General features: G+C 37.2%; 1 protein-coding gene across 2 annotated transcripts in view; it reads left to right on the plus strand.

Moving 5' to 3' along the window:
• The window catches only part of ncoa7 (nuclear receptor coactivator 7), an 81,841-nt gene that overhangs the window by 25,290 nt on the left and 41,336 nt on the right, over positions 1-15,215 (plus strand). For both annotated transcript variants that reach the window (XM_031901997.1, XM_031901999.1), the window contains one exon: positions 3,634-3,836. In XM_031901997.1, coding sequence (XP_031757857.1) covers positions 3,634-3,836 — 203 coding nt within the window. The remainder of the gene's footprint in view (positions 1-3,633; positions 3,837-15,215) is intronic.

A 15,215-nucleotide genomic window follows, 5' to 3' on the forward strand; every position in this document is an offset into this window, starting at 1 on the left:
TGGTAGGTTTGTTTTCACACTTTGATAATAGCATTTGATGTCAATAACCAATACATTTCCCATTGAATTATTGAATTATAGCATGCATCCCTAAAAATAGAAGGGATATACTTTTTTTTTTTTTTTTAAAGGTTAGTGAAAATTTCCCTACAAACGTCACTAGCACCAGCCAGCCATTTAGCTTTGGCTGGCTGCTTACCCTGAATGTCTCCCTAATATGGCCACCTTAAAACAGCTCATTTACAAATGCAAGGGAATAATACAGAATTATAAAGGTACTTGCATCTGTAAATTTCGAATATTTGGTGTTGAACACTATAAATACATCAGTCGACAATCTTTAAGCTTGAATTTGTTTCTGTTTACTTGTTTGCAGTGTACAGTACAAACAGAGACCGTGAATATTGGGGTAACTAAATATAGATTTCTTTTGGTTTCGTGCATAATTTTCACCTACCACCACTAAAAGTACCAGAAGGACTCTGCTTGGTACCAGTTTAGAGGTCATTTGATTTTGTTAAAAAAAGCAAATAGAATAGAAGCAATCAAAATGATTGCCAAAATCCATAACCATGCACCATCTACAAATTTCTATATTGTTAGGAATAATAATAAAAAAACAACAAAACACAAATACAAGAGTATTGTAGAAATGATACCTATATTGGCTAACAATAAAAATACATTGCAAGCTTTCAGAGCTCTAAGGCCCCTTCATCAGGCAAAATACAAATGAGAACTGAAATGGCACAACATTTATACTGATAGATCAGAGAGAAGTGTTTACAAGCAATAAATTAGGAAGTTACAGATAGATAGAGATAACTTGTGAAGATAGTGAAAGTAATTAAGGTTTATTAGGGTGGGTTGTAAATAGTCCAGGGGTCTGGATTCAGTCAGATCAGATAGTGTGACATGAAACCTGACCCCAAATTAAGGCCCTGTCTTAATGTGTTAAATAACTCCATACATTTGAATTCATAGATCTTTTTGTTAGGATACACCCTTCCTGAAACCACCATCTATATTGTAGTAGCACAGTGCACTTTCTAGTGTAGCATCAGACTTCACGTGCTTATTTGCATATCTTGGTATGGCATTTCCTTACTAAAGTAATTTTCTCATCAGCAACGAAGCCTTTTGTATTCCACTGTGGTATTTTCTAAATAAAGCACAGTAATAAGAAGACTAAGAACAAAAGTTTCCTGCTGTATGCAGACCGGTTACTGACATTTATCAGAGATATTAGTTCCTTTTACTTTTGTCAGTATGAACACAAATTTTCCACCAACATTTTAGTTTTTTCATTTATTGTGTTCTTTTCTTTCCATTTCTGTTTTTAACACCACATTAGCTTAATCGTCTCTTTCTCTAAAGAGAGGAAAGCAGAGGTCTGTAACATGCAAATTAATGTTTTAATTATTTATAGCGTTTTCTTTAGTAATCCATGCCTCTATTTCAGCTCAAAGGAAACTATTTACTAATTATCTTCATCATTTTATAATCTGGTAATTCTGTAAGTCCAATTTATATGGTTCTACTTAAACAATTCTTCCCCTTTTTTAATCCTAGTTAGAATTTATGATCACATACTTTTAGATGACAACTATGTAACTACCCGGTAAGTAACTCATTTTACTGAAAAGCAGGGGTGTAACTATGCAGGAAACAAACTCTGAAACTGCTCATTCCACTGCTGAAAACTTTATGTAGGCAATTGCACACATAACTATATCCCAATATAAACAGTTAATGTTACTCTATAAAAAGCAGTAAACCTAAATAGTTCAATTAATAAATGTACTGAAAATCAGTTCTTTGGTATTCAGTGTCATATATCTTGTTTTTTAATTCATTGGTTGTCAGAGCTGATAAGCAAAACTGTCCTTTTTGCTTTGTCAAAAAATTGCAGAATTGTGGAAAAAAGTGCAAAAATTGTGACATTTCTGTGAAATGGTAGTCAATAAGAGTTTTCATTGAAACGTTTTTCCTCAGATCAAAATGGGCATATTTTTTTCCACGTTTTTCTTGCAACAAATCCATTAAAGGTAATAGGCATTTTTACACGTGTTTTTCTCAGCGAAAAACATGCATGGAGAAGTTTTAATAATTCTATTGGCATTATTTCTGGCACAAAAATATGCATTTTTTTTCTGGTGAAACAAAATGCATGGCAAAATTCTAACACTGCCATTAGATTTTTTCCCACACAAAAAATACATTCATCTTTTCTGGCAAAAAAAACCGCAGAAATTTAACAAATTTTTCAGCATTCAAGAAAACAGTGTAGTTTGCTTCATGTTTAAACCCAACAATCCTGCCTCTACTGTCAAGCTGCCACATCTCAAAGTACAGGAAATACTTTCAGACAATATGGCTTTGTTACTTATACAAAACTGAATTTAATTTACTGGTAGATTTTGTGCATAAAAACAAAACGGCAGATCTCAGCAACAGACCTAGCATTATTTCAGTATCCATACTCAGTGCTATACATAATTAAAATGTGCCTTTGTGCATAACCAACAGATAATTACTGATATGGGATAAGATCACTCAGCATTGTATTTTCTGACCAGTAAATGTACCCTCACATGTTGTTATATGAAGTTAACAAAATCAGCTGATTGTCACTACAGACACTAAGGTGGAACATGCAATAGAATGGTGATTGTGTAAGTTGTGACAGAAACAGACTTCTTATTAAAACTTGTGGCTAGAAATGTGCGAGTTCAAAAGGTTTTATGTACAGCCTTTTTTTAAATACTGTATATACTCGAGTATAAGCTGATCCGAATATAAGCCTTGGTACCTAATTTTACCTAAGAAAACTGGAAAAACGTATTGACTCGATTAGAAGCCTAGGGTGGTAGTGAGGTTTTTTTTTTTAATTCCGTACTGTACTGTATGTGTGTAACTTTAAATTATGGTAATTAATAATAATGAACAGTATTCACCTGTATTAGTAATGCTGATTACATTATATGGATATACCTGATCAGCATTGCTAATAATGGGAAATACTGTAATTAGGTACTAATTATAGGTAATTATTGATATGTATTTAACTTCAGTAAATTATGATTAACTATAATTAGGATATATAGGCATCTAATATAATGGGAATATTATATTAAATATACTGCATATAGATATATATCCTTATGGCAAGTACCGTGGAAGATGAAGCCATGAGTAACTGAAGGATGAAAAGTTAACATGAACAGCTCTATGCAAAGTTATTTATATGAAACATTTATCCACGTGTCAACGTTTATCCATGTTGATGTCAGAGGACTATTAAAGCATGTAGGTAATGTTGTTATGTTGTTAACAAAGATTCACAGCAATAAGTACAATCTGTATATGCAAAGTGAAAGGCCTTTAAACAACTCAGATTGTGAAGTTAGATTATTATATGTTGGGGTTGTAGTGGTCAGGCCATTTGAGACACCCTGCTTTCCACTCTCTCCCTCCGAACAAGTACAATGAAATGTCATATGGTTAGACCTAATTCTTCTATGTGAGTCATAAAAATGGGTAAAGAAATTAACTTTTTATATGAATAAATATCTATTTATTGTCAATATGTTGCTTAGCCTCCGAAGTAATGAGCTGTTTTTTCTTTTCAAGGCTAAAGAAGAAGCGACTGGCTAAGCAGAATGCAGACCTTCCTACTGCCAATCCAAACGTCAGCTCCGAATCCACACAAATGGATGACACCATAAAGGGGATTTTGGAACAACTTCCAGAGAAGGTTGCAGAAGATGACAAGAAAAAAAAGAGAAAAGAAGGAAAACAACTTAGACGCAGTGAAATTAAAAAACATGTCTCTGGTGAGTTTTGCAAACCCTACATTATTACTTCCACATCAGCAGCCAATCTACCATGTTAGACTTCTGCTAATAAAGCAAATAAAGTGCTGTCTTGTATAAAAAAGGGCATTGACTCAAGGGATGAGAACATAATTTTGCCCCTTTATAGGTCCTTGGTAAGGCCTCACCTTGAGTATGCAGTGCAGTTTTGGGCTCCAGTCCTTAAGAAGGATATTATTGAGCTGGAGAGAGTGCAGAGACTGCAACTAAATTGGTAAAGGGGATTGAAGATTTAAACTATGAGGTTAGACTGTTGAGGTTGGTGTTTTTGGAAAAGAGGCGCTTGCGAGGGGACATGATTAATCTGTACATTAGAGGGGATTATAGGCAGATAGGGGGTATTCTGTTTTTCCCATAAAAACAATAAACGCACCAGAGGTCGCCACTTTAGATTAGAGGAACGGAGCTTCCATTTGAAGCAGCGTAGGTGGTTTATCATGGTGAGGGCAGTGAGGTTGGGGAATGCCCTTCCTAGAGATGTGGTAATGGCAGATTCTGTTAATGCCTTTAAGAGGGGCCTGGATGAGTTCTGAATGAATATCCAAGGCTATTCTGATACTAATATCTACAGTCAGTATTAGTGGTTGTTTATATAGTTTATGTATGTGAGTGTATAGATTGGTAGGTGTGGGTTGTGTGTGCTGGGTTTACTTGGATGGGTTGAACTTGATGGACTCTGGTCTTTTTTCAACCCTATGTAACTATGTAACTATGATCTGTGTTGTTTCTTTGTAGCCAGTTTTCTTGAATTTTCTATAATGGCATCAATCTTGATTTAGCAGTGTAAATATATTAGAATAAAGGCAATAATCCAATACCACACTTAGGGGCATATTTTTATAGTGTATAAGCCAACATCACTGGTGATATGCCTATAGCAACCAATCAGATCTTTGCTTTTTTTCTAACTTGTAGGTGACTGTTAGAATTTAATTGCTGTTTGGTTTCTATGGGCAACATCACCAGTGATGTTGGCTTACACAGTATAATAAATACGCCCCTATGTGTTTAACAAAAAGGTGCACGTATACTTTATATAGAGTCAAGCAGTTATAAGCAGCAAGCCACATTTGTATGGACTGCTGGATAATTCGTTAGTCTGGCCCTGTGGAGCAAGAATTTTCGGTCTGATTTGCTCATACATTATCAGTGCACAGATAATACACCTGAATAATGGACTCCTGCTAACAAAGCAGTCACAACAATGGAGGGGTGGTAAATTAATAATCTATGTCATAAGGACTAAACTTGTATATTACATTTCTATGTTTGCCCTGTTTAGCTAAAAAGAAAAACTGATTTTTCAACATTAAGCACAAGCCTTATTTTTTAAGTGGGTATACTGTTAAATAAAACAAAATAAAAAGAGTAGAGGATAATGGAATGTGAAAGTGAATGTATGACCTTCTAGACATTACACTTACCTTAGGATGGGCTTTATAGTTTAATACTTTAATGACAGACTGGAGCACGCACAGCATGGCCACTTTTCAGTTGTTCAGGCAAAAATCAGTATTGCTGATATGTAAGCTCATTACTTTCATATAAATTATCTTGTTTTGTTTTCCCATTATGTAAATATATTCTGTAAGTGTAAATGCATATCCTTAGTGGAAAAACATAGACGTATCTTTGCACTTTTTTAAGTAAATAACTGTGAACCGATCCTGTTTTTATTCTGTAACCTTTGTTTGTTGTACATTAATGTAAAGTGTTGTGTAACTTGCTTGCACTATACAAATAAATTATAATGATGACAGTGTTGTGCAAGAGGAACAAATATTTCCTCTTGGAATGTAATGTATCTTTTGTCTCATTTTATAAAGTAAAATAAGAGAGGTATTGTTAAAGGTGGTTATTTCCATTTCAAATGACATATCTATCAATTCCTCTTTCACATTTTATTGACATACAAAATTAGGAAAAACATTCTGTAGTTGCAAGGTTGGTTTGAGGAAGAGGGAGGATTGTCCATAAAATGCAGTATGTTTGCTTGGAAAACCTGGGTATAGGATTATAGCCATCACCATTTGTTACATGAGAAACCTTACCTCAGATCTTAGAGGTTATAATGCTTTTCATCTGGGTATGTAAATGAACACCATAGGCGAAACTTCTAAGTTCCCAAACGATAGGACTGTTAAATACAGGCCACATGGTAAATACACAAAATGTTATGTATTTTGTTTATGTTATGACTAGCACTATCTATGCTGTGCTTTAAGGGTAATAACCCACAGAGCGACTTCCGATTCCGAAGTGATGCAAAGTACTTTCCGCCGGTGACTTCTATTGTTGCCCTTTGGAACCCTTTTTGGAGTGGTTACTGGCCCACAATAGCAGAGATGGGGTAACCAGGGCTGAGGAGTCGGAGGCAATTTTGGGTACCTGGAGTCAGAGTTGGCAAAAAATGAACCGACTCCGACTCCTACTAAATTTAAATGGGAATAAAAAAAAAAAAAATAAAGCAAGTTTAAATGTCCCAATTCACAAACAGTCATAATTAATTACTTCTCTGCTATAAGAATAAAGCCCAGTGCACGCAGTGCATAAACAAACACGTTGAGTGACCATGAAGCATGCTTTTCATTGACTGTATGCTTCACTAAATGGGACGTAACGCACAGTTAAGGTGCGGCAGCTCCACTGCGTCGTGTTCCTCTGTTACAGGGAACACAATGCCCACTGTGAACCCAGCCTAACTCTCACTGATAACTAATTAATTTTTTTTTAAACAAGTGGCTGGATAGTAATAGCTGGCATAAAAATCAGGAACAGCAACTTTACCAGTTCAAAACAAACCACATTCTTTGGTAGTTTTAACTTAAAACTTTTCATTGTGTTTGTCTTTTGCTTTAATTGGGCAATACAGTAGAGTGTTGGCTTCCTAACCAGTAGTTCTGTGGTTAAATGACATGTATGTCTCCTTCCTTTCCTTCAATGAATGTATAAAATACATTAGCATATTAAAAACAGAGGAGTCGGAAGTATCAGAAACTGAGGAGTCGGAGTCGGAGAATTTATCTACCGACTCCACAGCCCTTGGGGTAACACCATACAACATATGTGCAGTAATCCCTTACTAGCTCATGTTGTTTTTTTTTAACTTATTGCTGGGCTATAGCCCTGTTTCCTTGAGTCCCAAATGTTGCCATACTGCAATTCACAGCAATCTTCAGCATGAAGTAGTGCTTGAAATTTTGTGAACCCTTTTAAATTGTCAATATTTCTGAATAAATATGACCTAAAGCATGATCTGTCTCAAGTCCAAAGATTAAAGTGAGAACATAACTTAACAAATGTAAAACAATTATAGTTGTTCATTTATTTATTAAGGAAAATTATCCAAAGTTACATATTTCTGTGTTGAAATTTGGCTTATAGTTACTGATGTGCCTCTGGAGCAGTAACTGCAAATAAATATTTCCAGTAACTGTTTACTCCTCCTTACAGAACATCTTCAACTTGTGGATGTTGGCATGAGTGCTTACTTAAAGTTCTTCTGCAACATTTTCTGTAGAATTCATTTAAGGACTTTGCCATTCCAAAATATCAACTTACTTCTGCTTTAATCTTTCTTTCGTAGTTTGAGATGGGGCAAATATATATATTTCACAGATAGGATAAGGTTTTCATGCTAGAACGCAGTTTTTGTCATTTAACAAACATAACACTTTTCATTAACCAAAAAATTAAATTAAGATCTAATCTGACCACAGAATATTCTTCCAAGAGCCTTCTGATTTATCAAAACTTTAGACAAGCCACCAAGTTTTTTCTGCATAGTAAGAATATTCTACTTACAGCCCTGCCAACCATACTGTTGTTATCAGTGCTGTCCCAAGCAGGGGATGCGCATTAGCCAAGCTGCTAATAGTATCCCCCCTGCGCACATGTGCAGTGGCATACACATTGACAAACAGAGAGGAGGTGGGGGTGGTGCTCTTGGCGAACACGCATCCTACTCACTTTCAGGAACCTGAACTATGAAAAAGTAGAAGTGGTATGCCCAGCACCCCCAAACTTTTCACCCTAGGCACATGTCCCTTCTGCCTACCCTTATTTAATGCACTGAATTTTATCCAATGTTCTCTTGATGGTGGACTATCCTTACAAACCCTACTTTGTTTTTCAAAGGTAGGTAGAAATTTCCTCTGTTCGAGCCATGATGTGCATCCACAAACCCCTGTTGATAAGATAAGACTTAGATAGACAAGACCCAGGTTTCTTTTATTTAAATAATGCAGATCCTACATGATTATTATATCAGTGACTTCTTCAAATGAACTGAGAATCTTACAGGTTCACATACAAATATGTAATTTTAAATTATTTTCCTAAATAAATGAGCAAGTATTATGTTTTTGACTCATTTGTGTCATTGGATTTTCATCAACAAGTTTTAGCAAGTGAAAATAAATCATGTTAAAATATAATCATGTCAAATATTGAAAATTCAAAAGGGTTCACAAAATCTCAAACACCACTTTATAATCAAGAATGAAAACATATTTGTAGTCCAACAACTTCAGGGAATCAAAGGTTTCAGAAATGGCACGCAATTCAATTGTACCCACATCTGCACTAATGAAAGAAGATACACTGAACCAGTGTAACTTACTGTACATTACACCACAAAGTACATTATCTTTGGACTTTTATCTGTGTCCAGTTAATGCTTGGACACTGTCAACACTAGCTAATTTGGGACAACACTATACATTATAGACAAATGAAATAATACACTTGCTAGCGTTACCATTGTTCATTCAAACTGGCAACTAATACCTTGCCTTGTGTAAGCAAGGGAAACTTTATACAGACTGTATCCAGATAAAGGAATATATCTGCAACAAAAACAGTAACTCACTTAACACACTTCGTTGTTCCCATTATTATTTATGAGTAGCCTTTAATGGACACTTTCTAACAAACAGCTGACACAGTGGAAAGGACTCTTCTTATTACAGACAAACTAAACTGTGCCCCCACCTTCTGTGACTACTGGAAGATTGCCAGCTGTGTTAATCATACCAGTGCTGAAATAAGCTTGAGACAAGATATATAGTCAAATCGCATAAAAACACAAACAGGAAAAAGGAACAGTGTTTTAGATAAGCTGAAACAAATGTGTGTTATAAACTCGTTAGGGAAGTTTTAAAAAATATCTGAGTTGCAAAAATGTAACTGTGGCTACTACTAATGAGGGATCGCTCTACCGTTTGCATCTGAGCTTTCAGATGTAAAGTAATCTACCCAGGATAGCATAGTGCCCCATAAATGAGTTCCCAAAAATCAGGAGCAAGTGCAAACAACAAGCAGCCGGCAGCAAGACCCTGGATGCAAGAGCTTTTGAATGACCACGCACGATTGGGGTTTTCTTAAATAATCTGTATAGTGTTTAAGAAACAATTTTGTTATATTAGGTATGTTAGGTATAGCTCAAGTTCTTTGACTGCAACGGTTTATATAGGGCTAGATTCAATTTGATGAGAAAAATTTAACTCCTAATTCAGTTCCAGATTTTCCTATAGAGCCAGAAACATTTCAATGTGAAAAACTTAGCTCACTGTTTATCACATGAAGACTTTATGGGAAAAACTGAAACTGAATTAGTAGAAAAGTTTCTCTCCTCAAATTAAATCTTGCCCATAAGTTTACACGTGATAAGCCCTTAAAATATTCTTTTCTTATGGAAATCTGGCCCATGATGTCAGCTATCATGTTAAGAATGCTCTAATTTGCTTTGAGTAATCTTCTGCTTGTGTTAGAGTGCCCTCTTCTGGATGTGTTACCAAATACTGTATCAGGGACAACATTTCTGGTCCTACCCAAAGTGTGGTAAAAAATACTCTTTAATCACATTCGATTCTTCGATATATGAATATATATATATATATATATATATATATATATATATAAGGCCACTTTTTAAGAAGCCTCATATTCACTGTCTTCTGTCAGAAACACATTTTATCAAATATTTATTATTATTTACGCTGATGTTATTCCTATATTTAAAAAGGGATCTCAGCCTGGCAATTACAGGCCAGTAAGTTTCACATGTGTGGTGAGCAAGTTTTTTGAATGCTTGTTAAGGGATTGCATTTAAAATTATGTTCTGGGGAATTACATTATGAGCAGTAACCAGCATGGCTTTATAAAGTGTAGGTCAGAGAAATCTGATTGCCTTTTATTATAAGTTTAGTAAGATGGACAGTGAGGTTGCAGTAGATGTGATCTATTTGGATTTTGCCAAAGCATTTGATATAGTGCCCCAAAAACAACTGCTTTCTAAGCTAAGGTCTATTGGTCTAAGTGAAGTCGTTTGCACATGGATAGAAAACTGGCTACAGGATCGGGTACAGAGGGTGGTTGTTAATGGTACATTCTCTACATGGAGTAAGGTTCTTAGTGGGGTCCCTCAGGGTTCTGTACTGGGTCCACTTTTATTTAACTTGTTCATTAATGACTTAGGGGAGGGTATATTAAGTAATGTATCAGCGTTTGCAAGTGACACAAAACTCTGCAGCTTAATTCTATCCAGGAGGTGGCATCCTTGCCATGCTCAGTTTTAGAATACTTTATTTTAAATACTGTTAGAACAATCTAAAATACAGAAGGGACTAGAATTGGAAAGATAAGTTTGGGTAACACCAGAACCATATAGATGCCCAATACTGAGAAAGGAACGGTCGAAGGGAGGGGCCATGACAATGCCAGGAAAAGCCTGGGAAAAGAGTAGGTGGTGGAGTGGGGGGAAAGCAGTGATAACCTGATTGGCCGAGGGGAGTGAGGGTTAGCCGTTAGTGGAGGAGGGACTAAAAGAGCGGGCACCATTTTAACTTACCAGCTGAATGATGTCATGGTTATCATGGGTGGTGAATAAATGGGCTGTGGCCTTTTCAACCAACTAATGTGTGGACTGGTAATTTGAAGGGTAGGTGTGGGGGGGGGGGGTTGGAGAGGGCATACCATTGACGTTGCCATTGTCAGGATATTCCAAATTCAGATGGTGTAGTATGTTTTCAATTTGAAAAAATGTAGGGACTGAAAAGGCAGAGGACTTAAACATTGCTGCATCCACCCAGCCAAGCAGTAAAATAGCAAACATTACTAAAACAGGGGATTTTCAGTTTTGTACTTTAATAGAAATTCAAAAAGCAGTAAAATAACAAAAGTTGGAAAATGTTTTATGTTTGCATCCCTTTGTGCCTATTATTTACTGCATACTGTTAAATTATAGGTGCAATGGAGAAAATAAAGACAATTTGCTATTTTATTATTAGTAAAGTGGCTTTAGTGCAGTAAAATAACATTCTTGGTGTTAAACTGATGTGATAGCATTTTTAAATAGGGAACAAGCTCACTCCTGTGAAAAAGCTAACTTGCAAGTATAATATATATAATCCAAGCTCTTTGATAAGACACTATAGATTGCATAAAATAATATACAGGATCCAGGAAAGCAATAACAGCCAGGATGATTTTCTTATGCACTGCTCCAATTAAATTATTTTTATGAATGTATTTGATTAGTATTACTCTATATAGAGGCAATGCAGTCTTAGCAATATATTTGAAATTTGACATGGTACTTCAAGGGAATCTCTGTCTAAAACTATTTAATGCATAATGATAGAAAATGTAATTCCAAGCAACTTTCCAATACAAATATGGGATCTATTGTCTGAAATGCTTAGGACCTGGGGTTTTTCGGAGAAGAGGTTACCCAACCATAAAACATGTTGTTCATATGACTGACAACAGCAAACAATATCACATTTGGAAAAACAAGACCAGTTATTAATCTAGCATATTTTGTACAAAAAAACTTGTAAGGTACAGCTGTGCACTGGTTACATTGCATTAATTAAAGTTTTTAGTAGTTTTAAAAACACCAAGAAGACCTCTTTATAATTAGCTGCTCCTTATCTCAACGCCTAACAGGCAGTACCTGAGGGACGGAGAACTGGTACAGGTACTTTGTTTTGATACATATACATTGTTTTGTGCAAATACAAACAGGAATTAGATTGTAACTTTTATTATAATTTCAGATTTTCCCCTGCTTTGTGCAAAAATTAACACCAACCATACATATTTTTTAATTAAAATAATGGAAAAAGTCTGCACAAGCTATGTTCATTGAACTAATGTTGAAATATGCTATGTGTGGCATCAGCCACAACTTCACAGGCCATGTGTCTTGTACTACATTATGCCATATTTGGAAGGCTTTTCTTTTTTGTGGCAAGTTATGTGACTGCAGAATCTCATTAATCTCACTTATTATGGGATGAACTACCTGAATGAAAGGTACAGTGTAAAGACATTAGATAGGAGCTCCTTACATTGAAGACTAGGGGGCCGATTCACTAAAGTGTGATAAAACGGCGTCTTAATTTTCACGACTTTTCGCACAATTCACTATAAGCATACTTGCGCTATTTTACGCGCGGTATTTCATGCGATATTTTTGTCGCAATAAATAGCGTGCACGGTATTTTTCGCATGCACACTATTTATCGCAAGCGCTAATTGTCGCAACATTACGCACGCGACAATCGGCAGCATAAAACTGGCGACATTTTGCCCTGGGAGAGCACAGAGTGCTAGAGAGGTGCTGTATAAATGTTTATTTGCAAAAAAACCCCCCAAAAAACAATAAAAATTAAGTAAGAAAAAAAAGAAGTGCTAGAGATAATAAAATGGGGGGGCATTTAAGAATATTTAGCCAAATACTTAGGGGTCCGTTTGTGGCTTAAATTAAGTGGGGGATTCTAGACACAGAATAAATGGCAAATATTTTATGGGCACTTTATTAAACGGGAACAAATATAATATTGCAATTATTCTGGCAACAAAACATTGGATTGGCAGTTATCACACTCGCCAGAAAATACGCTACGTACTAATTAACGCAAGTTTTACTATTCAGCAAAATGGGCTAAAGACAAAATTGTTGGCAGAATATTTGCAAACATTTAACCCATATAGCATATTGATGCTGTTACTGATAAATGTAAGAGTGTAGGAGAAACTACATGAAAGTATAGAATACCATATCAAGGAAGGAAAAATAATTAGACATTACCCAGTTCAAAAGTAGAAAAATAAAATCTTATATTTTAACAATTAAGGGAAAAAACTGGGAAAGAAAAAACTTAGGGCTTGCTGCCCTTGAGTTCTCGTATGTCCCTCCTGAGTTCGGCTATTTCCCCCCGGAACTGGGCCAGCTCGGCCTTGATGTTGGCCAGGTCCTCCTGCACTAAGGGTCCCTCGTGTGCAGGAGAACCTGGTGCCCAGCGCTTGGCCTGGGGGGAGTCCGGGGCCTGGGGGGAGAACTCAAGGGCCTGGGGGGAAACTGGGGGAGGAAGGAAGGGGGGGAGTGTCCGGGGGCCTCGGGGGCCTCTGCTGGTGGGGCCGCTGCTGGGGCTCTGGGGCCGCTGGAGGTCGGGCCTCGGGGGCCGCTGCTTGTGGGGCCGGTGGAGCCTGGTGGGCCTCGGGGCCACAGGAGCCTGGAGGGCCTGGGGTTGTGCCTGGGGATGAGGCGCCAGATGAAGTTCTGTGAGATAGTATTGCAAGATGTTATTTTGTGTAATATATTATACATATATATATATATACATTCATACACCATCATAAATAACGGGGCCCCTCACAACAACATTTTTTGTACCCCCCTCCTCCCACGCCCCCACTGGCCCCTCCCCCTGTGAACCCTCACATCAATACAAAGGACACACAGACATTGTTAGCCAGGGCCCCCTAAATCATTCGTGGCCCTTCCCCAAATTACTCACACTATGGGCCACTCCCTGCTGCTTCCCCCCTGCTTTAAACTTATTTATGCATATGTATTTGAAAATAGAGTACAGTAAAGTACAGTAATTACCTTCTGCTATTTCAGCAATCAGATCAGAATTCCTGCGCTTCAGGTCCGACCATATGCGCTGGAGCAGGCGGAGGTCCACATCAAGGGCAAACCCGGCGAGCAAACCAGCTTGGAGCTCGCGCAGGATTGCCCTCTTCCTCTCGTGGACCCCTAAGGGCCCCAGCGGCGGGTTGTCATATCCTGAGCGCAGGAAAAATGTCGCAATATAGCGCCTCTCCCCTGGTAGCAGCTCTGAAACCCCAGGCATGATGCTCTCAGTTTGGTGACAGCAGGCTCAATGACACAAAATGACCCCAAGTCGCACATGTCACGAGATTACAAAATCGCTACAAAATGTCCGTGAGATTACAAAGTCGTGACAAAGAAATCGCCAAAATATACCTAGTAATGTATTTTGTGCGACTAAATATTTACCGCTACAGTACTGTATATTATCGCGACTAAAGATTTACTGCTATAGTACTGTATATTATCGCGACTAAATATTTACCGCTATAGTACTGTATATTATGGCGATTAAATATTTACCGCTATAGTACTGTATATTAGTAGCGAAATTCCATACATGCCAAGACTTTAGTAAAATTTAGTAAAAAGACACATACTTGAATAAATAACACTGTTAGTCCATATTTTATTGCCAAAAACTAATTTACTGTACTTTTCTATAATTTTTCGCCTGAATGTAGTAGGTGTTAATTTTCGCATAGACCAGTGCGATATTTAGCGCGCCTAAGTGATTGTGAATCATGCGATCGTATTCTTTTAAGCGCAAAAATTAACGCATGCGTTAAAACTAGTGAGAAAAGTACCGCATGAAAAAATGGCGACTTAACGCACGCGATAATACTATGGTGAATCGCACACTAATTATTGCGACTAATTTAACGCAAAAAAGCGTGCGATAAATTTTAGTGAATCAGGCCCTAGGTGTTATTTGGGATAACACCCAATATCCCAATAACCTCTGTTATTATGGGGTCATAAATGGTGCCTGTGGTTTTATTTACAGTTAATGCTGCAAATCTTGACATCTTTTTATCATGGGGTCATAAATGGTGCCTGTAGTTTTGTTTACAGTTAATGTTGCCAATCACGATATACATTAAAAACCTCTTCTCCGGTTCTGCAGAGAGTTTTTAGCGATGACAGCCCCCTGGGCAACGAGCCAAGGGGGCTGTCATGCCGGTCCTGTGACGCAATCGTCGCAGGACCGACCTCTAAGCAGCAGAAGCAATCGCATCGCATCTGCTGCTTGCTCCCCGCTTCCTGTTTCCCCCCAAGCGCCAGCCCACTGACCAGGACTGCAGCAGGACAACCAGCCATGTGATCCCTGCTTCTGGACAGGTAAGTGTGTTTTTATTTTTTGCATTTACACACTTACAAACACTTACATACATTTATACCTACATACAGCACACAATTTAGAATTTTTTTGTTTT

This window comes from Xenopus tropicalis, chromosome 5 (genome assembly GCF_000004195.4).
Source record: "Xenopus tropicalis strain Nigerian chromosome 5, UCB_Xtro_10.0, whole genome shotgun sequence".
Classification (NCBI taxonomy): Eukaryota; Metazoa; Chordata; class Amphibia; order Anura; family Pipidae; genus Xenopus; species Xenopus tropicalis.